The 23,728-nt window shown below is 39.3% G+C and overlaps 2 protein-coding genes across 28 annotated transcripts in view; one reads left to right on the top strand and one right to left on the bottom strand.

Annotated features, from left to right (window-relative positions):
* The window catches only part of RAPH1 (Ras association (RalGDS/AF-6) and pleckstrin homology domains 1), a 107,923-nt gene extending 96,111 nt beyond the window's left edge, over positions 1-11,812 (top strand). The window contains exon 16 of the mRNA XM_066345102.1: positions 11,675-11,812. Within this exon, the coding sequence (XP_066201199.1) occupies positions 11,675-11,692 (18 nt within the window). The 3' untranslated portion in view covers positions 11,693-11,812. The remainder of the gene's footprint in view (positions 1-11,674) is intronic.
* Positions 859-23,728, bottom strand: part of ABI2 (abl interactor 2) — a 109,333-nt gene continuing 86,463 nt past the window's right edge. For 14 of the 27 annotated variants that reach the window (XM_066345103.1, XM_066345115.1, XM_066345104.1 and 11 more), the window contains 3 exons: positions 14,975-15,061; positions 10,618-10,791; positions 859-5,396 (listed from right to left, as the gene is read on the bottom strand). In XM_066345103.1, coding sequence (XP_066201200.1) covers positions 5,221-5,396; positions 10,618-10,791; positions 14,975-15,061 — 437 coding nt within the window. In that variant the 3' untranslated portion in view covers positions 859-5,220. The remainder of the gene's footprint in view (positions 5,397-10,617; positions 10,792-14,974; positions 15,062-23,728) is intronic. The other 13 variants (XM_066345106.1, XM_066345123.1, XM_066345107.1 and 10 more) reach the window with 1 other exon arrangement.

The raw sequence follows: 23,728 nt of genomic DNA, 5'->3' as shown, positions 1-23,728 counted from the left end.
AAAAATAGAACCTGTCCTTTTTATATTAAAATAACATGTATTTGGGGAAAGGTTCACTTACAGCAAAAATGGGGATAATTATTTAGAACAGCTGCTGAACAGAATTTTAGAAAGGTGAAAATTATTTTAAGGTTCAACATTTTAAATATTTGAAGTTTTTAGGACTTAGGTAATAAAAAGTTGCTTGGTTTAGATTCGCAGTGGTAGTCAATCTGGTCCCTACTGCCCACTAGTAGGCGTTCCAGCTTTCATGGTGGGCAGTAGCGGAGCAACCCAAGTATAAATAAAAAGATAGATTTAACTATAGTGGTTTTTTTATATAATACCTGATATTGATGGGGTCATTCTTTTTTTTAATTATTTTTATTAGAGAGGAGGGAGAGAGAGAGAATAGGGGGAGGAGCAGGAACCATCAACTCCCATATGTGCCTTGACCAGGCAAGCCCAGGGTTTCAAACCGGCAACCTCAGCATCTCAGGTCGACGCTCTATCCACTGCGCCACCACAGGCCAGGCTATCGTAAGTTGTTTTATAAAGATTTATTCAGCCAAACTTAGCAAAAATCCAACATAAAGTACTTGGTAAGTAATTATTATTATATGCTTTAACTTGCTGTAACTCTGCTTTTATAAATTTTGTAAAGTAAAGTTACTTCCCTACTTTATAAATTACCATCACTGTGGAACCGGTGGGCGGTTAGAAAATTTTACTACTAACAGATACAAAAGTGGGCGGTAGGTATAAAAGGGTTGACTACCCCTGGTTTAGGGCAATGGGGAAGTCCTTCCAACATTTACGCTCACATACTACCTTAGAAAGAAAGGTTACTTTCATAAATATGTTCACAAGACACTTAGATGCACTTTGTGGGATTTTTATTTAGGTCAAGTTCTTAGTACACAGCAACAATTCCAAATACAACTTCAAAATTAGAAAGGGAATGCTCCCCCACTCATGGAGGTGGTTTAATGGCACACAAGAAACATTACTGGCAACAGACGGCTCCCTCCTGTTTTCCTGCATGGTTATACCAACCTTCCCTCTGGGAGCTAAAAATACAGCTGGCCAGGTCACAAACTTTATGTTCTTTTTGTAAACTATTAAGGAAAAAAAAAATGTATGGACACAAGATATGATAAAAACTGCTTTTTCATAGAATTCTGAAGTTGCAAAAGGCGTTTCCATTTTAATGTGAAAATAAGCTTTTTGGTTGGGAATTTACAAAAGAAACCTGTCATTTCATTTGTCACTTTTTTAATAGGATTATGGGATTCTCAATAAGAAACAGGAACAAAGATCAGCATAAAGTAAACTTAAGGTAATGAGCGCAATGCCTCAGTTTCACAAAGAACTGTTTGTAAGGCTCTCTCAAATAAGGCTGTGTGCTGTGCTCCTGCCAGTGCTGAAGTCATGTTTTTGCTAATAACACCTATGTTGAGTGCAGTTTTAGAAGGCTTAAAAATCAGGATTTTTCACTAATTAGGGTTGCACTTAGTACACTCACTCCTTTAAACAAGTCTGAGTACTCTGGTGGTATTTATCAGAACATAGCATATCTTTTCAAGTTTCTTCCTGAGGACATCAAGTAGAACTATTGAATTTTTAAAGAAACAAAGCACATTCAATTAAGACAGTTGTAGAAAAGAGTACCAAGTAGCACTGAGTCAGAAACTTGACCATTATTAATTAGCTGATATCTGACTTCAGTAAAATGAGATCAAACTAAAATCTCTAAAAGTCTATGATTCTAAGTAGATCATCTGAGGGAAATCATCACTTTAACACCATTCAAGAGTTCTCGGCCAAAGTGGTTCAAAAGTGATTCAGGTCCCCCCTTCTTTCAAGACGGGGCAGTCACCTGCCACTGAATCCTTTCCAAGGTAGAGGTGTGCCCAGGAGCACAGCTACAGGGCAGAAGTCACTGAAGATGAGTAAGACAGTCTAGTTGGGTAATAAGCAGAAGTGGGGAGGAGAGGGAGGGATTAAATGTCTCACCTGGTGACTTCTAGAAGCATAACAAAAGTACAATAGTAGGCCCTTACCAACCATAAGGTGCCCTGAGGGAGACAGAAAGCAAATGGCCAAAAGATGGAAAATACTAAACAAGAAGATTCATATTTGTTTCAAGCACAACAGGCTGAATCTCTCAGGTCTAGATTTTGACTGTTGACATTTTCAGATTTATTGTCTTGGCCATAAGGTCAATGACAAGTGTATTTTCATTCATACCATCATGGCCTTTCAAACAGTAATACCCAAAAAAAGGGAACTCTTAAGTCACTCCTTTTTGATTTTTTTTTTTAAGGGAACAGAGTGGGCAACAAGTCAAAAAGAAACATTTCAGAAGGAAAACATTCCCTCATTAGATTCTATTTCCTGATAATATGGTTGCTTACTGGTCAGCAGATTTTAGACTTGGGTCATCTTTGCAACAATATTATGTAGCATGTAAGATTTCTACATTCATTTGGAATTCCTACTGCCCACCATCTTATCTCATTTATAAAATGATAAATGGGGAAACTTATGATAAAACAAAGATATACTACCCTCACAGACTTAATAGCATGCAATCTATGAAATATTACATACATTGAAAGTCTCCAATTACTTTAGACCTGGCCCATCACACAGTATCCTTCCAAGACAATATATAGAATTAAAACTGTACAAAAATTTAATGTATGCAGAAAAATCCAACAGGTATTTCCAAAAAATCACACATTAGTACTAAATAATATAGAAAAAAATGAGCTGACCCATGGATCTCCCTGCTGCTGGTCTTGATCACCAGTGTCTTCTGCGCTCCCCAACCCAGCGGGTCCAACAATCAAGCTGACCGCCGCCAGCTTCCGCATGGTTGCCTGCTGTCGTGAGCTACAGAACTGTTTCTTGGATTATTAAGTCCATTAAGCTTTCTCAGCAAAAAGCTATTCAAATAAATAACTGGAACACCTAATTTTAAAAGTTTTCTAATTATACACCAACACTAAAAAAGGTTTAACCTATTCAACTATAGTCTAGGTTGTATCCATAATGAAGCTGAAGCCTCAGAGAACACTCAGGGCCACTACTTTAAAGGAAAATTGAATAAAGGATGAGATGACCTAACAAAAGCACAGAGGCAAAGCTAAATTCAAAGTGCTGATGAGAGCTAAACCAAAATAGCTGACTTACAGTGTGTCGGGGAAACCCTGCAACTTCGTAACAGAGCCTTGATAAGGGGACTCTATCTGGCTTTCAGTTAAATGGTGTTGAAGCTTTGTGCTCAGATTCACAAGTGGAATATTAACTTCTGCCTACACCATCTGAACTCCCTCATGTTACTACACATGCTCATTTTTAAATCAAGTTTTTCTGTCTGCACTATCTCATGTTCAAGGCCTACATATGAAATAGAGTTGACCCCTGAACTACACCGGAGTTAAGGGCACTGACACCCGTGCGATAGAAAATCCACCTATAACTTTTAACTCCCCCAAACTTAACTACAGTCAGCCCTCTGTATCTGTGGGGGACTGGTTCCAGGATCACCCCACACACACACACAAATACCCAAATCCTTGGATGCTCAAGTCCCTTATACAAAATGGCATAAACAATGCACACCGTTAGTCCTCCATGTCTGTGGGTTCCCAACCGCAGATTGAAAATACTGTTTTTGATCATAACTGATTGAATCTGCAGATGCAAAATGAAGGAATATAAATGGCCAACTGTAGTTACTGATAGTTATTGAAAAAAAATCCACATGTAAGCAGACCAGTGCGGTTCAAACCTGCGTTGTTCAAGGGTCAACTATAGATGCAGCTGTTGCTGCTGCCTTTTGACCCAGCATAGGAAGTCACCTTGCAAAGCTCTCTTCTTGCAGTCACTGGGACGGGGAAGAACCCACGATAAAGTTGAGCCTCACCATGAGCTACTTCATCACAAAGGATTCACTTGCTGAATATTTCTTATACTGATTACAGAAATGATTAAAGCCATCTGACTTATAAATTCCACTGAACTTGAAGCTATAATTGGGCAGATAAAAAAATACTTCGTTTCTCTCAAAAGTTCTATCAGTTTTTAATCTATGTCATTGGGTATTTGGCCTTATCCCACATTTCTTAGTCTGAGCTACAAGGTTCAAATTCTTACCAAGGGAAGCTACTTCCAAGGCCAGCCACAAAAGCAGGAGAGCATTTACCTTCTCTAGAGGTGAGTGGCTGAACGACTCAGCAGCAGCTGACCCTTGCCTTTACTAACACTCCAGGATTACAGTAGCAAATCTTTTATTCCCAGTGATTATCAAGAAACTTGAAAATAACTATTTTTCTAAAAAGAATGTTTTTCTAAATAGTGAAAAAAGTAAACGGTTGGTCTAACTTCCAAAATCCTCCTCCTCACACCAGTGCCTATGACAGGGATTTAGGATGCCTGTCTGGCAGCACTTTCTACAGGTCAGTCTCTTCAGAACTTGAAGAGCCTTCACACCTACTTCCGCATATGAACCAGGCTACCGGGCTTCACACATCGGGTGTACTGGCCATTAGTGGTGATGCAGTCTCATGCAGCAGCAGCACATTAAAATCAAACAGGCAACTGTCAACCATCCTCAGAATGTTTGGCGACTCATTTCATCATAATCTACAGACTGAGAAACACGAAGGGATGCAATCAGCTCAGCATTAACTCATGCACTCAAGTGCCGAGAGAATGCAGACTTGACAGTGTGAAAGAGGAAAGGAGCCATCTGAAACAACTAAAAATGGTTAAGTATGGTACTCAAACATTGGTTCCCTCCTCATACAAATGGAAGAAAGCGTGGCGTACGCAGTAGGCCACAGGTAACCGTTCACACAGGCACTGAAGAACATCCAATGCCACTGATCCCGCAGGAGAAATCCCACGGTGTACAGTATTCCTGAGAAAGAGCCCAAATTTTGTTCTGAATCAGTCTTAACCTGATTTGTTTTACACAGTTATGCTGTTACATCGCCAACATCTTCAGAAATGGTCACTTTATTTCACAGCTCAGCATAGTACAAATGATGACAGGTCCGTTTGTTCACACTCAGCTTGCTTTTTTGTTTTAATACTGGGGGGCAAACCGAAAAAAAAAAGTAGTTTTTATCGTTTCTATCCTTCATTCACTTCACTGGAGGGGAATCCCAGGACTTGTGATAATGTGGGAAGTCCCGACTACGCCCGTGAGAGAAACAGCCCTACTGAGCTTTACTCAGAATAATGCATGATGGACTCCACATAATTCCCGGGAAAGAGCCCAGTCACTCCATTCATAACTCCTTCATACCAACCATCGTCGTTCTTCTTGATGACATAAATAATGGCTCCTTCCTGAAAGGACAGCTCATCTTCCTTGTCTTTTGTATAATCATAAATTGCCACAACTAGAGGGGAGAAAAACAGGATGTGAAAAAGAATAACACTCCAACAAAGACAGAACCAAATAAATGAATATACATCCTTTCCCAACTTCTGTAGCACTTCAATCACAGTGACTTCCTAAGCACAGACCAAAAACATTTTTTTCCTAATACCCAATCCTGTATAATAGGATCCCATCTTTTGGGGAGGTTAACTTACAAACAATAAATGGCAAAAAATCAGTCAAATTACCCTTGAATGGCCTATAGGAAAATACCTCACTGAAGAAAAAGACATAATCTCAGAATCAGGAAAAATGTATATTCAGCTGAGCTGTGTTGAAGCACTGCATTGTGCAAAAGCACTTATCTTTAAACATTAGAATTATACTAGTGTAGTGAGAAACACGATGAGAGGCGAGAGAGAGAATTAGAAGGATAAAGGAATAATGAGCAGATAGATGGATGTCTCCTCACTTGCTGGAGCCCACGCCTATTCACTGACTAGGACAGTGGTTGAATGCCCACAAGATTATGTGTGAATGACGTGAGTCCACTACATACAATCTTTCAAAACACATGCTGTACATTATGTTAGCAATTTAACATACCCCTGTAACAGACTAAAAGTGTTATGAAAACCAAGATACCTGTAAATTCTCCTGGGATTTCCACTGCCTAAATAATCTGGTAACTGGGGCCATTCAATTATATCTCAGACAACCTCTGGTTCCTAAGGATTACATCTACCTCAACAGTTTAGTTAAATTGGGATAACCAATGACTTGCTCCACTCCACTGGAAGATTTATCTTTTTTATAAAAAGATCCTCTGTATCTTTTTATATCACTCAATTTCACTCAGTAACAGTCTCCACTTATCCATCATTCTGAGAACCATGTACTGACTTTGTTAGTTTCTCATGCAACTTTAATCCTCAGATAAATAAATAAGGAACAGAAACTACAATAGGAGTTCTTGATACAGCGTAGTTTGCCCCAGTAAATGTGTTTCTGGCCTGCTTAGTTAAATCAAATGGCTTTCTTAAAATTTCAAGATTTGCCATTCTAGTGAGCTGTTAAGGATGTCTGAAAATACTTCAAAGGGCCCAGGAAGAGTTTAGTGTGTATTTCTCAAAGTATAACCAACCCCTAAACACATATATAATTAAATGACATACAAGTTTAACTATAAATGTAAAAGAAAAGGTAAGTATTTACTATTTCTAGTCAATATTTTCTGCCATCTATTTTACTTGATAACATTCTTGGTGTTTACCGGAATACAAACCCATTGAAAAGTAATTCAGAAGAGAGTATCCCAAGGTCCTTTAATTCTACTGCCTAAAGCTCAACTCCCAATACTTCCCTCATTACCGCCACTGCACTCGTCAGTGCAGCAGTCTTTACACTGGAACATACGTACCACTGGGAGCACCTGGAGGAAGTTTCCTAAGCATGAGTGAAGGGGATTTGGGGGAGATAACTTCTCCAGTCCCAAACTTTATAAATACCGCTTCTGAACACTGGTCTGCTTGAAATGGTACCTTCATTTCAGTCAGGCATCAGTCATAAAAGGTCTCATTTCCTACTTGAGTACAGTGGTGCACTGTAGGAAACAGTTCTGGGTGCTAAGGACAATTCAGAATATCAATGTGGTATTGAGAGTCGCTCCACTGAATAATCCAACCTTTTGCAAGTTAGTGGCTCCATTCTTTTGCTTTTAATAAAAATTAAGACTTCAATGGAGGTTATCAGCTGATACATAAAACATTTTTAAAGACAGAAAATTATTTGGCTTTTGGCAAGTAACTCTGAAGGACTTAAAAGAATTGAGTGACGGTGACACATGAAAAATACTTCCATTTGCATCTGCTTATTAATGTGAACAAGCTTTTCAACACCATTGTCTTAGGTGAGGCCCTCATCTCTTAGAAAGGTATCCAACCCTGTGTTCTCAACTCCTATTTTCCTTTCTAATTATCAGGCAACTTTTGTTAAAAAAAGGTTCAGATTAATTACATGGAAACTTCTCATTAACCTGCTTAAAAAATCATTTACAGTTTTCTCTCTACCAACAGATTTTTTAAAAAGGAAAAAAAAATCCAAAAACCTCCGCACAGTACTCAAGGTCTTCCATCACTAGTTACAAGTTCCTGCACTCATCCCCCAGCCGCCCCCCTGCAGCCCCTCCTGTCCCCTTCCATCACTAGTTACAAGTTCCTGCACTCATCCCCCAGCCGCCCTGCAGCCCCTCCTGTCCCCTTCCATCACTAGTTACAAGTTCCTGCACTCAGCCCCCAGCCGCCCTCCTGCAGCCCCTCCTGTCCCCTTCCATCACTAGTTACAAGGTCCTGCACTCATCCCCCAGCCGCCCCCCTGCAGCCCCTCCTGTCCCCTTCCATCACTAGTTACAAGTTCCTGCACTCGTCCTCCAGCCGCCCTCCTGCAGCCCCTCCTGTCCCCTTCCATCACTAGTTACAAGGTCCTGCACTCATCCCCCAGCCGCCCCCCTGCAGCCCCTCCTGTCCCCTTCCATCACTAGTTACAAGTTCTTGCACTCGTCCCCCAGCCGCCCTCCTGCAGCCCCTCCTGTCCCCTTCCATCACTAGTTACAAGTTCTTGCACTCGTCCCCCAGCCGCCCCCCTGCAGCCCCTCCTGTCCTCTTGCACCCGGCGCTACCCACCGTGCCCCGACCAACCAGCCCTTCACTCAGGACACCTCTGCCTGGCGGCTCTTCCTAGCTCTCTTCTCTGCCTGAAAAACTCCTATTCATCATTCAAAGCACATCACTAATGCCTCTCAAGCACTTACTTACCCCTTATAATATCTTCAGTTTAAAGATTTTACTTATTGAATTTAGAAAGGAGACAGAGAGAAGCAGGGGGAGAGGAGCAGGAAACATCAACTTGTAGTTGCTTCCCATATGTGCCTCAACTGGGCAAGCCTGGGGTTTCAAACCAGCGACCTCAGCGTTCCAGGTTGACGCTTTATCCACTGTGCCACCACAGGTCAGGCTTACATCACAAATGCCATGTCCTCTAAGGTTTCTTGAATCCCCAGATAGAATTAATGGCACTATTCATTTTCTAGACAATCAAAATTTTAATGGAGCATCCGTGCTGTTTTTTAAGAGATACGAAGATGAACAAGACAAACTGTCATCATCTTGTGAGGACAGAAATGTTACCTGATAAATTACCATACACTGTTGATACTTCTAACAAGAGGTTAGTCACTGAGCTGGAAGAACACAAGAACAGACGACTTGACAGAAGGAATGGATGGAAGAACTGAATGCTAAATGCTAGTAAACTGTACAGCCAAGACTTAGTGAGTGCCAGGTCAGCCAGGGCTCCAGCTTTGTGTAGATTCTTTAGGATTTTCTACATGAGATCATATCTTCTGCAAACAAAGAATAGTTGATATTATTTCACATATCTGTTGCTCTGTTTTCAGTTTTTCTCCATGCCTCATTTTGCTTAGTTTCTATTGTCATATGGTCAAGCTTGCTGATCTGCAGAAGTGTCACTTCAGATACAGTATTTTTCATTTCCAGACAGTCTACATGTATTTTTCTTTTTAAAAAATATAAAGGTATATTCCACTTTCCTCTTGTGTTCATGTTTTCCTTTACCTTTTTAAACATAAGTGGCATTTATAATAGCTATGTAACACCTTGTCTAGTAATTCCATTATCTTGGTTATTTCTGGGTCTGTTTCTACTGATTACTTTCAGTTATGAGTTATATTTTTCTGTTTTTTTTACATGCCTTATAATTTTTGACTGGCTGTTGGACATTGATTCTGACTTTTTGGTGCACTGGATTTTGTCAAACAGTGTTGAGTTTTGTCCTTGAGCTCAGTTAAATCACTTGAAATCAGATGGATGCTTTCCAGGTTGGCATGTAAGCACTTGTTAGGGCAGTCCAAAGCAAACTTTAGGGCTAATTTGGCCCCGCTACTAAGGGGACATACTTTTGAGGACTCTTCTCGATGTCCTGTGAATCAGAGTCTTTCTACTCTGACTGGTTTGGGAATATGCACTATTTCTAGGCCTGTGTCATTTCCAATAATTTTTCTACCTACTCCTTTCTGGTTTTTCTTCTCTAATATAGGTAATTTCTTCACACATACACACAAAATCAGTGCTCAGATTCAAGAGGACCCTTCTGCAGATCTCTAGAGCTCTATCTTCTTAGTGTAGCTGTCTCTTCTCTGTGCCCTCCAAACATTCTGATCTCTGTCTTCTCTAGAAGGAGGTGGTGGGGTGATTCATCAGACCCCCAGTCTGGGTTCCACCTCCTTGCACTATGGCCTAGAAACTGCCTCTAGGTAGCAACTCAGGACCATCAAAGGTTCACCTTGAGTTCCTTCTCTCTGGGGTCACAGTCCACCATTGCCTGTTGTCCAATGTCTCAAACCATTATTTTTATATTTTTTTTCTGGATTCCTAACTATTTTAGGAGAGAGGGTGAACTCTGGCCAGAAGTGAAAATCCACCATTTCTTAAGCTCCCCAGGTGATTGATTCTAAATGCAGGGTCAGTTTTGAGACCCAGTGAATAGCTTTAATTTCCTTAACAGAAAACTTCCTGCAAGACAACACACCATTTTTTTCTGAGCTGGAAGATTTGGAAGCTTGTCTCCCAACAGTCGTGATTATCTAATATATTCAGAGAAACTTTTCAATAAAGAAATGCCCAACACTACTTTATAAAGAAACTAAGAAATCATTACTCTTTGGAAGAAAGTTTCATATGGAGATACTTAAATAGAAAGCTCTGATATAAGATGCCACAAAGGAATGCTTTATAAACCATGGGGGAAGGTATAACTAATAGTTTGGGGAAATCATTCTCTTCCTGAGGCACTGCAGAAAAGCCCTCTCCTTTCTTGTTTTTGTCTTACAGAAACCAATTATAAAAAGTATGTTCAATAGGAACAATAATACATACATAACCATCAATAAAAAAAATCAAATAGTCACATAATTTTACTAGCATAACTTTCAAAACTATACTGCTCACAAAAATTAGAGGATATTTATAGCTTCATATTCATTTTTGAAACATCCCTAATTTTTGTGAGAAGTATATAAAACTTACGAACTAAGTAAGACAAACGTAATACAAGCAAAATTTTACTTATCAGTGAAAAAATAAATACGATCTCTTCGGTACTGGTAAATTTCATTTCTATGCACAGATTCTTCCCATCTCTCCAGATATCCCTCCAAAACTTACCCTTTTCCAAGTAAGACCTTGGAGCCCACGGTGGGTCCTCTTCAGCATAAGGATCACTATACTCAACCACAGCTGCCTCCTCCTCTTCATAATCTTCTGGGGGAGGAGGGGGTGGTGGGGATTCATCAAACACTGGTTCTTCCACAGGTGGTGGCGGTGGCGGTGTATCTGAAACTAAGAATGCACTAGGCTGACAACAAGCTACATCTAATGCAAAGTTCAATGTTTCCTATCTATGTTCATGGACTATAAACCTAGACTTGAAAAGAATCATCTTTCAAAACATGAGTGAGCAAGAGAATTCCCCACCAACTATAATGCTCCCCATCTCCAAGCATGACTTTCCTCCCCATGGGCCAAGTTTAACCACAATAATTATTAAGCTGAACCTCCGGAACCTGTTTATGCTAATACATAATCCTTTTTTTTTTTTTTTTTCAGAGAAAGAGATAAATACAATATAGCTTGGCTTTATATGATACCCAACAAGGAGTGGTTATCAGAAATATTAATAGTTTAGATATTTATAACCATATTTAATTTATAAAAAATTAAAATGATTCCAGTGAACAATCAAATTTTAATAATCTACTTTCGATGAATTTTTTAAAATTTAGCATCTTATCAAATTAGCAGGGCAGAAATCACAATTTTGGATAACTTCATCCATAAAGATGTTTGTGTTTGGTTCATGTTTATATACAGAATTTCAACTAATTCAGACTAATTTATGACACAGAATTTCTTCAAGGTACATATCCAAGAGTGATTTAAAATATTTTAAATGTCTCTATTGCCATCTACTTCCACAGCTTAGGTATCAACACACAGTAATGTCTGGAACTTGAAACTTTTAAAATGTTTGGTACATACTTAAGTAAAGCTCAACAAAATACATCAAATAAACAAAGCTGCATTTATCAGTTGTCCAATTTTAATGAACAGCACAGATTTTTACTTATAAAGTCAGTATTGTTTCTGTGAAATTTTCTGAGCAATATGTTTATTTTCTATTTTTTATCTAAAACTACTGATTGGATCAAATGGATTTGAAAAGACTGCTGATGCCTGGTGAGGACTGTCGTACCAACCTCCTCCTCTGCTGCCTTACCCCAGTGTTCTTCCTGTCTGCTGGCCCACTCTGCACTAGTTAACGTGTCTGGCTTTAAGAACTTCAAAACTTGACCAATTAAAAATAATTCTTTTAGTCCTAATATATTTTTTAATAAACCAGACATACAGTATGTGACTTTAGCATATACTTTATGACAGATTACATGTGGTTGGGGTAAGAACCAACAATATATCCTATTTACATTTATAAGGTAAAGAGATTGCCTTTAAACAACTAAAAAAAAAAGAAAGAAATACATCCAAAGGAACTCTGTCTTTCAAAACAATCACCTTGAGAAATTACATTACAAAATTATTCAAAGATGCTGTAATGGCCCATTTCTACCTTTTTAATAACTGCCTGAGAGGCAGTTTAATAAGACTAAGAAAAGCTACAATTTTTTATTTAAAATATTCCAATTTTTCAGCTAGCACTTTACATTATTTTGTTTTTACTCTTTTTTTGACAGAGAATCAGAGAGAGGGATAGATAGGGACAGACAGGAATGAAGAGAGATGAGAAGCATCAGTTCTTCACTATGGCACATGAGTTGTTCATTGATTGCTTTCTCATATGTGCCTTGACTGTGGGGCTACAGCAGACTGAATAACCCCTTGCTCAAGCCAGCGACCTTGCGTTCAAGCTGGTAAGCTTTGCTCAAACCAGATGAAACTGTGCTCAAACTGGCGACCTCGGGACTCGAACCTGGGTACTCTGCGCATCCCGGTCTGACACTCTATCCACTGCACCACCGCCTGGTCAGGCAGGAAGTGATGTTTTTAATCCTCATGTTATGGATGTGGAAAATGACTTTCCTAGGTTAAATAGCCAGTAAGTGGAAGAACAGACACTGGAACTCCAGGGTTTATTATCTAAAAGCTTATAATACTATGGGATGAGATAAATACATTAACTTTATTTTTATATTTAATTTTAGTGGGAGGAGGGGAGGCAGAGAGACAGACTCCCACATGCGGCCAACCAGGATCCACCCAGCAAGCCCACTAGGGGGTGATGCTCTGCCCATCTGGGGCCCTTGCTCCATTGTACCCGGGGCCATTTTTTAGCACCCGAGGGGGAAGCCATGGAACCATCCTCAGTGCCCAAGGCCAACTCACTCAAGCCAATTGAGCCATGGCTGCAGCAGAGAAAGAGAGAAGGGACAGGGGTGAAGAAGCAGATGGTTGCCTCTCCTGTGTGCTCTGACCAGGAACTGAACCCAGGACATTCACATGCCAGGCTGTCTTTCTACCATTGAGCCAACCGGCCACGGCTCAAATACACTAACTTTAAAGTAATGTTTCATTCACTCAAACAGCAACTGAAACCCTATTGCTAGGTACTATGCTCAGCACTGGGAACAGAGCAGTGGGCAAAAGTCTTGGAGACATGGACAATCAAACCTTCATTTATAATTAAGTGCAACAGTGCTTTAAGTCATTATGGAAAATAAAGCAGTAGAGCAAACCTCTTTCATGGGTTTCTGAAACCTGAAAGATGAGTAAGAATACATGGCCAGAGGTGGGATAGAGTTGGAGTGGGTATTTCATGTCCAATGTAAAGAAAAAACAAAAATAAAAATGCAAAGGTAAGAAAGCAGGAACTCTTCAAAGAACTGACCAAAGTTTAGCAGGAAGAGGCATGAGGAAGCTAAAGAGCACTAGGCAGGAAGGGCCTTGCAACAGTCTGAATTCTAGCCGAAGCGACGGGAAGCCACAGAAGGGTTTAAGAACAATCAGATCACAACAGCCGTACTACTTAGTGCAGTATAACTGGTTCCAATAACTCCAGACTTCTTCCAGACATCAATTTTAATACAGAATTATTACCTGCTACCACAGAGTACCTTCAAAATAATATATTCAAAGCTATGAAGATAATCCTAAAAGATAGGCGTATATCTTTCCAAGGTGAATGTTTTGAAGAGGACAACATCCATTTGAATGTGTAAGTACCATTATTCCTTTAAGATCAGGCACAGCACACCTCATATATAAAATTTCTTATTTTTATACATTTTATAGGTGAGAAATGTACATGAGTATGGAAAGAAATGAGAAAAGATAACCCAAAAGGCCATCACACTGTGGTAAACACTGGACGTGCTCATGGGATACCCTCCAATAGACTGAACATAAGCTATCTTCAGAAATTAGCAATTAGAGATGCAAAGGCACCTGAGAGAGAGACTGAGCCCTCAGTTCAGTTAACACTGGACTAAAATCAGTTAAAATACAACAAAGAAATATGTCAATAAAAAGGGGGCATTTAGTAAGCTAGGGAAGTACCAAAAAAAGAAGGACTAAAAGTGTCTGCTATGTGTCAAATGCTTTTCTAAGTGTTGGGGACACACCCATGAACCAAACAAGTGAAAATCCCTGCTCTCACAGAGCTTACATTCTAGTATTGACAATGCCCATCTCAAAGGAGCAACAGAGTGCACAGACTTCTATCTCATTGCAGAGGCCATTCCTGTTGAGATCCATACACAAGGCTACTTCGGCCTGACGTTAAATCTTTCTTTCATTAATGAAATTCCCTTTGTTCAGATTCCATGCCCGTCAAGCAACCTTATGATTATGATCTAGTTCCTCATGCAGACTGCTCAGAAGCAAATTCATCTGCCACATAGACTATGTTCACTGGTCTCTAACCACAGTTCGTCACTGAATGTTGATACAGGCCTCCTGCTTTGCAGACATCAGTTGTTTGAGCTTCTTTAGTACTTCCCAAGGAGACTGAATTTGTCAATAAAATTAGTATGTAATCCTGCATGGCTCACCATCAGACCATAGGCCAACGTGAATTCACTGCCAATCTATGAGGCCTCTTGGGAAACTAAGTGGCAATTTGGTCACCTGGGACCTACCATGGAATGGTCATTTTTATTTCTGGAATCACAGGACCAGAGAAAGATTCTCAGACCAGCCACAAAATCCTAAAATTCCAGTGACAGGAAACTAGACTACTACTTGTCTAAGCATCCCAGAGAAAAATATGGGATACCTGGTGATTAAAGAGCATCTCTTCGGATGAAATCTTTCTTTTCTTACCCATGCCTTTTTTTTATTTGAAAGTAGAAAACCCATCCTATTTTATCATCCCTACTAGCTGCTCATACATAGACTTGTTCATAATATTCAAATACTTGAAGTATCAGCCAATGAATATTTAGCCTATCATATATAAATGACATTTTATGACTATAATCTGATCTACAGCATAAAGAAGACATAAACTTACTATTTTCTTGGACTCTGGCCACAAATCCCATTAAAGGTAACTGAGGAGTTACCTGTAGAATGGAGGGAGGAGGAGGAGCAAGACATACTGTAAAAACAAAAAAAAAGTGTGGAGGATAAGGGGTAAGGGAGAGTTACATTAAAAGAAAGGATAATACAATAAAATGAATATATAAGGAAGAAAACCACTATGCATAAACATTTTATAAGATATATTAGAATCTTCTTTTTAGGGATAATTCATTAACACCCAAAACAAAGTATCAGGGGAATTTTAAGAAAGTTTTTTAAAATTACAACAGGAAGCATTCATCATAAACAGATCTACTCTAACATAAAATGGCAAATTGATCTTTTCATCAATAACATGTCTTCTAAAGACAGAAATTCTTCAGACTACCATGAATAATTTCAGTTTCTGGATTTCACCTTGATCATTACAAGTTTAAATATTGTCAGTACAAGAGAAAAAAACTATTATGTCCCAACATCCTAAATTTAGACTTTTCATTACATTAAAAGACAAATTAATTGGCTGGTTCTTCATTCATTAATTAAAAAAACATTTACTGACTTTTTACTAAGTGGAAAGCAGTCTGCTAAGAGACATTTTCTGAGAGTCAGGTCTGTGTCATTAGTTTGCCATAATCCCAATTCATACCACCTGCTCAAACAGTTACATTTTCTCCCTGACCCTACAGAAAATGTTGACCTCATTCCAATCATTCCTTTCTTCTCCTCAAGATGTCTTTCCCTCTATCTCAAACACCCGGTACAGCGCCTAGTGCTAGGAAGCCTTCAACAAATATTTAATGTATGTAAATAAACAAGCCAGGTATGTGCCAAACAACTTCCCAATATTAACTCTACAGTTACAGTTTCCTTCAGAATGGTTATAAAGTATGGCATGTATCTTCTTATAAAGAACACCTTTATTAGCTCCAACTACAGTTGAGACTAACCAATATTTAAAAAAAAAAGACTAAGAGTGACTACCCTCAAAGAGATATAACTTGCTTAGCTGAGAATATAAAACAAAGCAGTAACTTTACCCAATAGTATTTGTAGCAATTCCCTGGAGGTGGTGATGGTGTGGTGTGATGGTGGCAGTGTTAGTTGGGGTGGTAATAGCAAGGAAGACTACACAGACGTGACTTAAATGGAGTTTGACTGACAAGCAGACAACAGTTCAGAAAGACAAGCTGAGAACCAAATGAGGACAAAGGCTTAGAGGTGACCAGCTCACAAGATCAGAAAAATTTCCTATGGCTAGCATGAGATATCCCAGAGGGAAAGTACAAAACCCAGAAAGTTGAATGGATGGGATGGCTATGAACAGGGAAGGGCCTCCTATGTTAGGTGAAAGAGTGCTTAGTAGAAAGAGATTGGACTTTAAAGTCACTCACATCAAATAACCAGGTTTGCCATTTCCTTGATGTTGGAACCAGTTACCTTTTTTGTGCCTACTCCATAAATGTGACTTAATACAACCTACTTTACACAGTGGTTGCAAATATTGTTTTAAAAACACAATATATGCAGAAAACCTAATCCAGGACCTGGCACAAAGAAGTCAAGACAGTATAAACAGAGAGAGAGAATTTAGTGTGGAAAAACAGTACTTGGTAACTAAGGATTTGGCTAGTATATGAAGGAGAGCAACAGCTAAAGATGATTCTTAGATTTTTAGTTTTCATACTATGAAGGTGCAGGTGCCATCACCACATTAGCCTTGGCAGGTGTATAGAGAAGCGGGCTGGTGAGTAGGCAGGCCAGCTCCTCTTTTGCAATATCACCAAAAGGGGCCTATTAGTTAGCTTCTCACCTAAAGTCATACTTCTTGGAAATAAATGCCTGTCTCCCACTCTCTGAAGCTTAAAACAACTGTTGATGTATTCACAATACCATACTGTTTCCCAAATTGGGGTAAGAAGAAGACTCAATGGACAGAGAAGGTAGACAAAGCAGATAAAACTGAGAAACAGCAGCAGACAGCACTGGCACTCAGAAAGTGGCAATTATGTGAATGCGCATATCAAATAAGATGAAAACTCCTCTTCCATTAGCACCCGTCCCAACCTCCCCTGTAACAGCTATGTAGGACACTTCCCACTACAATCATGAATTCTTATCCAAATTTTTTTAAAAAGCAAAAACCGTTCTGGTACTATAAAAATGAACGATTAGGTGCTTAACTTAGAACAGTCTTTTTGCAGGAGGCTCTGTTTATTACTTTTCTTTTTCAAAGGTATGTTTTATTTCTTTTCTAGTTCTGAAAGTGAAAATATGAAACCATGGTAGTTTTAAGAAATCCACCAAGAGCAATTCCAGATCATCTTTAAACAGAATTATAACAAGACAGGTCAGTTTTTTTTTTCACAGCCAGCCCAGGGCATGTTAAAGAAATTCAGTTCCAAATGGAGTTTACAAAGGTCACCCCAAGTTCTGCATTATTTTTGTCCAGGGCCAAAACTTTTCTAGGACAGTCCAAATCAATTCAGATACCACAGCATTTTTTCTGGACCACCTAAGAATTCATTTGACCAGGACTGTGAACCAGAACATCCTACTTTAGAATAGATATACCTTCCTTCGAGTTGAGTTGAAAATGAACTAATCTAGGAGTATTTAAGCAGGATTCTAATGCAAAGATTTGCTTGCTATATTCGGTGTCAGTCTTAGGCAGCTCATGAACAGGCAAAAACAGAAAATAACTATAAACTCGTTTTCATTACATTTAGCTAAGATGATTCTTCATATAACAAGAACCTTTCCTTACAACCACTGAAAGATCTCCAAACTCAGATTCATAATATTATGTTCACAATACACAATAATGAAGTTAATATGAAGACACAGCTCACCAAGTGACCGAAGTTTACACAGAGATCTTAAGCAGAACAGCTGTAAGAACTACAACTTATCTACACATAGAAACATGTAGATACAGAAACAGTAAAAGGTTCTGCAAGCAAACCAAACTTAGAAGACAAATCTTTCTTTGCTCATGAAATATAGTCTTTCCAAGCATGACCTTCCTAGTTATTTATAAAATTCTTTTGAGCAAAATCTTTGAAGCTTAGTGTTTTAAAATGTCCAATTCACAGAGTTTTCAAAAAAGATAGGCTTTTACATCTTACTTTTATAGCATTATAAATACTGAGAAAATTAAACAAAATAAATATTCTAAATACTATCTGTAAAGCTATCAAAGAATATTACCGTTAGAGACCATATAAAAGTGATAGCCTGTTCAAATTCAGTTGCTTATATTTTACGCTCCAGAAAAGGAAATAATTTAAGCAATTTAAGAGTGAAATACGGTTGGCTCAGCGGTAGAGCGTCGGCCTGGCGTGCAGGAGTCCTGGGTTCGATTCCCGGCCAAGGCACACAGGAGAAGTGCCCATCTGCTTCTCCACCCCTCCCCCTCTCCTTCCTCTCTGTCTCTCTCTTCCCCTCCCGCAGCCAAGGCTCCACTGGAGCAAAGTTTGTCCGGGCACTGAGGATGGCTCTGTGGCCTCCGCCTCAGGCGCTAGAATGGCTCTGGATGCAACAGAGTGACGCCCCAGAGGAGCAGAGCATCGCCCCCTGGAGGGCGTGCCGGGTGGATCCCGTTCGGGCGCATGCAGGAGTCTGTATGACTGCCTCCCTGTTTCCAGCTTCGGAAAAATGAAAAAGAAAAAAAAAAAGTGAAATAATTTTTGCCTGACCAGGCAGTAGCGCAGTGGATAGAGCGTTGGACTGGGATGCGGAGGATCCAGATTTAAGACCCCAAGGTTGCCAGCTTGAGCACAGGCTTATCTGGTTTAATCAAAGCTCACCAGCTTGGACCCAAGGTCGCTGGCTCGAGCAAGGGGTTACTCGGTCTGCTGTAGCCCCACGGTCAAGGCACATATGAAAAAGCAATCAATGAACTAAGGTGTCGCAACAAAAAACTAATGATTGATGCTTCTAATCTCCCTCCGTTCCTGTCTGTCTGTCCCTATCTATCCCTCTGACTCTCACTCTGTGTGTAAAAAAAAAAAAAAAGTGAAATAATTTTTAAACATCGATAGCAACTAGAACAAGAAGTATTTAAAAGAGAACTGAGCTAATCATACTTAGTAAGAGGAGCTTTTTTGATGAAAAACAATATGGTTGCCAAATATTATCAGTCCTACAGTCTCAGAAGGATTAAAAGAATTAGAGTATTTGTTATTTCTTTCCAAGCTAAAAAAAAACAAAACAAAAAAAAAAACCACCATATACTGGTATGCCAAGAAAAGTAGCAAATTAAGATACAGTTTAAAAGCATAACTTTTGTTTAATAATCAGTGTAAAGGGTCTATTTGGTTTACTTGGTCATCTGAAAATGTACTAGTTTTGCACTGCTTTCTGGCTTTTTTGTTCTCCCCAGAGTAAACATTCTTTAATAAACCCTTAAGATTGCCCATAATGAGAATTTAAAAATAGCTTCTTACTACTGCTCTTCATTTATACTTTGCTTAAGCCCCACATCTGTATTCTTCTGGAGGGAGATTTTTGGTAATTCTGTAACTTGACTATCATTTTTAATACAGTACGGCTTCTTGTTTGCAATATCACCAACCCAATATTGTCTTGTCACTGTTGTCTTTTATTTTTAGTTGATTTTAATAATATTCAGGGGTTAGGCCTGACCAGGAGGTGGCGCAGTGGATAGAGCATCAGATTGGGACACGGAGGACCCAGGTTCGAAACCCTGAGGTCGCCGGCTTGAGCGCAGGCTCACCAGCTTGAGTGCAGGGTCGCTGGGTTGAGCATGGGATCACAGATATGACCCCAGGTCGCTGCTGGCTTGAGCCCAAAGGTCGCTGGCTTGAGCAAGGGGTCACTCACTCTGCTGCAGCCAACCCCCGTAAAGGCACATATGAGAAAGCAATCAATGAACAAGCAATCAACAAACAACTAAGATGCCACAACAAAGAATTGATGCTTCTCATCTCTCTCAACTCCTGTCTGTCCCTATATGTCCCTCTCTCTGACTCTGTCTGTCAAAAAAAAAAAAAAAAAGAAAGATATTAAGGGGTTAGAGTGTGACATTATCCTAGTGTGAAACAACATCTTCATTCATAAATTCCTGTACCTCATATAACTGTATGAGTCACATTTCTTGGAACCAACATTCCACTTTACGAATTACAGGGTTTTAAAAAAGTTTTTGTTGTAAGAGATATGAGCAGTAAAATGCAGGATTATCTTCTATCTAAGCCTTAGTACTTAAACATTCAGTCTATAACTATGAGGAATTAATAATGTGGTATTTATGTTCCCCAAAAATTCATGTTGAAATCATAATCGCCAATGTGATGGTATCTGGAGATAGGGCCTTTGGAAGGTGATTAGGTCACAACAGTGGAACCCTCACATATGGAATCAGTGCCTTTATAAAAGAAACCCTACAGAGCTCTCACTCTTCTTCCACCACGCAAGGATACAACATAAAGACAGCAGTCCGCAACCAGAAAGGGGTCCTCAACAGAACTTGACCATGTTAGCACCCTGATCTCTGATTTCCAGCCTCTACTAATATGAGAATTCCTGTTGTTTATAAGCCACCCAGTCTATGGCACTTTGCAATAGCAGCCCAACTAAGACACCTACCAAACTAGGTTTATATATGTAAATTATGTGTACAAATATATACACACACATATATATATATACACACACACATATTCTTTTTTACCACCAAGGTGCTTCATTCATATATTTTTTATTTATATTTTTCATTCATATATTTTTCATTCATTTTTTTAATTGACTGACTTTAGAGAGAGAAGGAAGGGAGGGAAGAAGGGAGAGAGAAACATCAATTTGTTGTTCCACTGATTTATGCATTAGTTGGTTGATTCTTGTATGTACCCTGACCAGGGATTGAACTCGCAACCTTGGTTATTGGGAAAATATTCTAACCAACTGACTTACCAGGCCAGGGCCACTTTAAAACTTCATGTTTATATTTAAAGTAAAAAATATTAACTTGTGATTGGCCCTATTTCTTTCCATGACCATCCTTACTGCTGACAAGATGAATGATAAATTGTTGTTACTATTTCTTTGGCTGGATTAGATTAAGAAACTATGAAACCAAGAGTTTCAGTTTTGCACTGATCAAATTGTTCCTTTCATTAACTTGTTTCTGAAATAATCTCATTAGAAAAGTAATTATTGTGCTTCTAGGACTTGGTTCTAGATACCGGGTATTCCGTACTTTAATTCCTATGTTCAGTAGTGAGATTCAAATAATTTAACAACCAGTTCTCTGCCCTAATGACTGTTTTAAGTATAAAAAAATACTATACTGAAAGGTAGTTTATTTCATGCATTTAATAGTGAAATAAGAATAAAAGAGGTACATAAAACTCGATTATGTTATAAGAAAAAGTTTAAAAATATTAATGGAAAAATATTAAACAATACTTGACAAAAAAACAATAAAACTGTTATTTAAGATATTTCCGTATTGCTTCTTGATTTGTGTCCTCACTTGCAATTTTTTTCACCTATGGACAGAATGAACATTACTACGGGCACTTAGAATACGCTGTTGTGCAGCCTGACCAGGTGGTGGTGCAGTGGATAGAGCGTTGGACTGGGATGCGGAGGACCCAGATTCAAGACCCCGAGGTCACCAGCTTGAGCACAGGTTCAACTGGTTTGAGCAAAGCTCACCAGCTTGCACCCAAGGTCGCTGGCTCGAGCAAGGGGTTACTCGATCTGCTGAAGGCCCACAGTCAAGGCACATTATGAGAAAGCAAGAAAGCAATCAATGAACAACTAAGGTGTCACAACAAAAAACTGATGACTGATACTTCTCATCTCTCTCCGTTCCTGTCTGTCTGTCCCTGTCTATCCCTCTCTCTGACTCTCTCTGTAAAAAAAAGAAAAAGAAAAAGAAAAACGCTACTGTGCAGATGAAAGTTAAAAAGAGTAAGGAATATCAATTTGTGATTTCCACATTGGGCAGCTGTTCAGGTGCTCACCTTAGAGAGAACCCTGATTACAAGTGCCATTTTAACAACCAGTTCACCGAAATCAACAAAAAATTAGGTATTGGTTCTGCCGAACTGGTGTGAACTGGCCAAATCCCACCACTGCTCATGCATTTTCCAATTCAAACCAAATATAACAGCAGGACTGCTAGATTTACATCTCACAGAAAACCCCAGTAAATTACATTCACATGAATCCCAGCCTCACTTCTTCAGAAGCACATATCCATGTCAAGCCTCCAATTGCAAAAAAACAAGCTCATAAAACACATACCAGGGATAATTTTGTTAAATCAGGTTATTAGCTACTTGAAAAAGCACAACAAACTTTCTCATTTTAAATATGAAAATACAGAGGCCACTGTAAGACCAGTGGAATAACACGAGACTTATATGATATTCTAAAGTAAATAAAGGAGCATCTAATAGTCTTAAAACACTGGTTTGCAAGGTATTAATTCTTGCAAAAAAAAGGTTTTCAAAGGACAGCTGTTAGTAAAAAAAAATTTCAGTTTAGTTTAGAAAAAGCACTTTGATTAATCATGTAATAAGCTTTAGCTACCCTCTATAAATAGTTTCAAAATCCTTAGAGTAATAGAACGGCAGAGTTTAATAGCAAGGAATGTAGAGAAGAAAAACAACTAACTAAATTGTCTCACACATTACATTAAAGGCTCACAATCCAATTCACTGTACTTTCATGAGCATAAAAAATACTTTCATTAAAGTCAATCCATAGAGTAAGAAGATACTTTTCTACTTTAACACATTTTCGGCCCTGGCCAGGTGGCTCAGAGGTAGAGTGTCAGCCCAGCGTGTGAAAGTCCCAGATTCAATTCCCAGTCAGGGCACACAGGAGAAACAAAAATAGGCTTCTCCACTCCTACCCCTTCTTTCTCTCTCTCTCTCTTCTTCTCCTGCAGCCATGGCTCGAATGGTTCAAACAAGTTGGCCCAGGCACTGAGGATGGCCCATGGCCTCACCTCAGGCGCTAAAATAGTTTCAGTTGCTAAGCAATGGAGCAGCAGCCCAGGTGGACAGAGCACCGCCCGGGAGGGGGCTTGCCAGGTGGATTGTGGTTGGGGCGCATGCGGGAGCCTATCTGTCTGCCTCCCTGTCTCTCAGTTAATAATAAGTGAAAAAAGAAAGAAAAAAAACCCCCACATTTTCAAGTATGCAACATCAGATTTATAAAGAAATATTAAATAGGTATTTAAAACAATTTTAAATATGTACATAAACAGCTTTCAAATTATTTCCACCGCCTGACCAGGCAGTGGCGCAGTGGACAGAGTGTCGGACTGGGATGCAGAGGACCCAGGTTCGAGACCCCGAGGTTGCCAGCTTGAGCGCAGGCTCATCTGGTTTGAGCAAAAGCTCACCAGTTTGGACCCAAGGTCACTGGCTCGAGCAAGGGGTTACCTGGTCTGCTGAAGACTCGGGGTCAATGCACAGATGAGAAAGCAATCAATGAACAACTAAGGTGTTACAACGCGCAACGAAAAACTAATGATTGATGCTTCTTATCTCTCCGTTCCTGTCTGTCTGTCCCTGGCTATCCCTCTCTCTGACTCTCTCTCTGTCTCTGTAAAGGAAAGAATAAAAAAATAAAATAAATAGATTTTTTTTTAAATTATTTCCACCAAGGTCTTCATAAGCCCAATACTTTGTCTTTGTACATGCACACAGCATGAAATACCCTTGCATCTATGTTTCCTGTATTTTGTACAGTTGGGCCCATG

Source organism: Saccopteryx leptura, chromosome 7 (assembly GCF_036850995.1).
Source record: "Saccopteryx leptura isolate mSacLep1 chromosome 7, mSacLep1_pri_phased_curated, whole genome shotgun sequence".
NCBI classification, from domain to species: domain Eukaryota; kingdom Metazoa; phylum Chordata; class Mammalia; order Chiroptera; family Emballonuridae; genus Saccopteryx; species Saccopteryx leptura.
The sequence above is the reverse complement of the archived record's forward strand: the minus strand, read 5'-3'. Positions and strand labels throughout refer to the sequence as shown.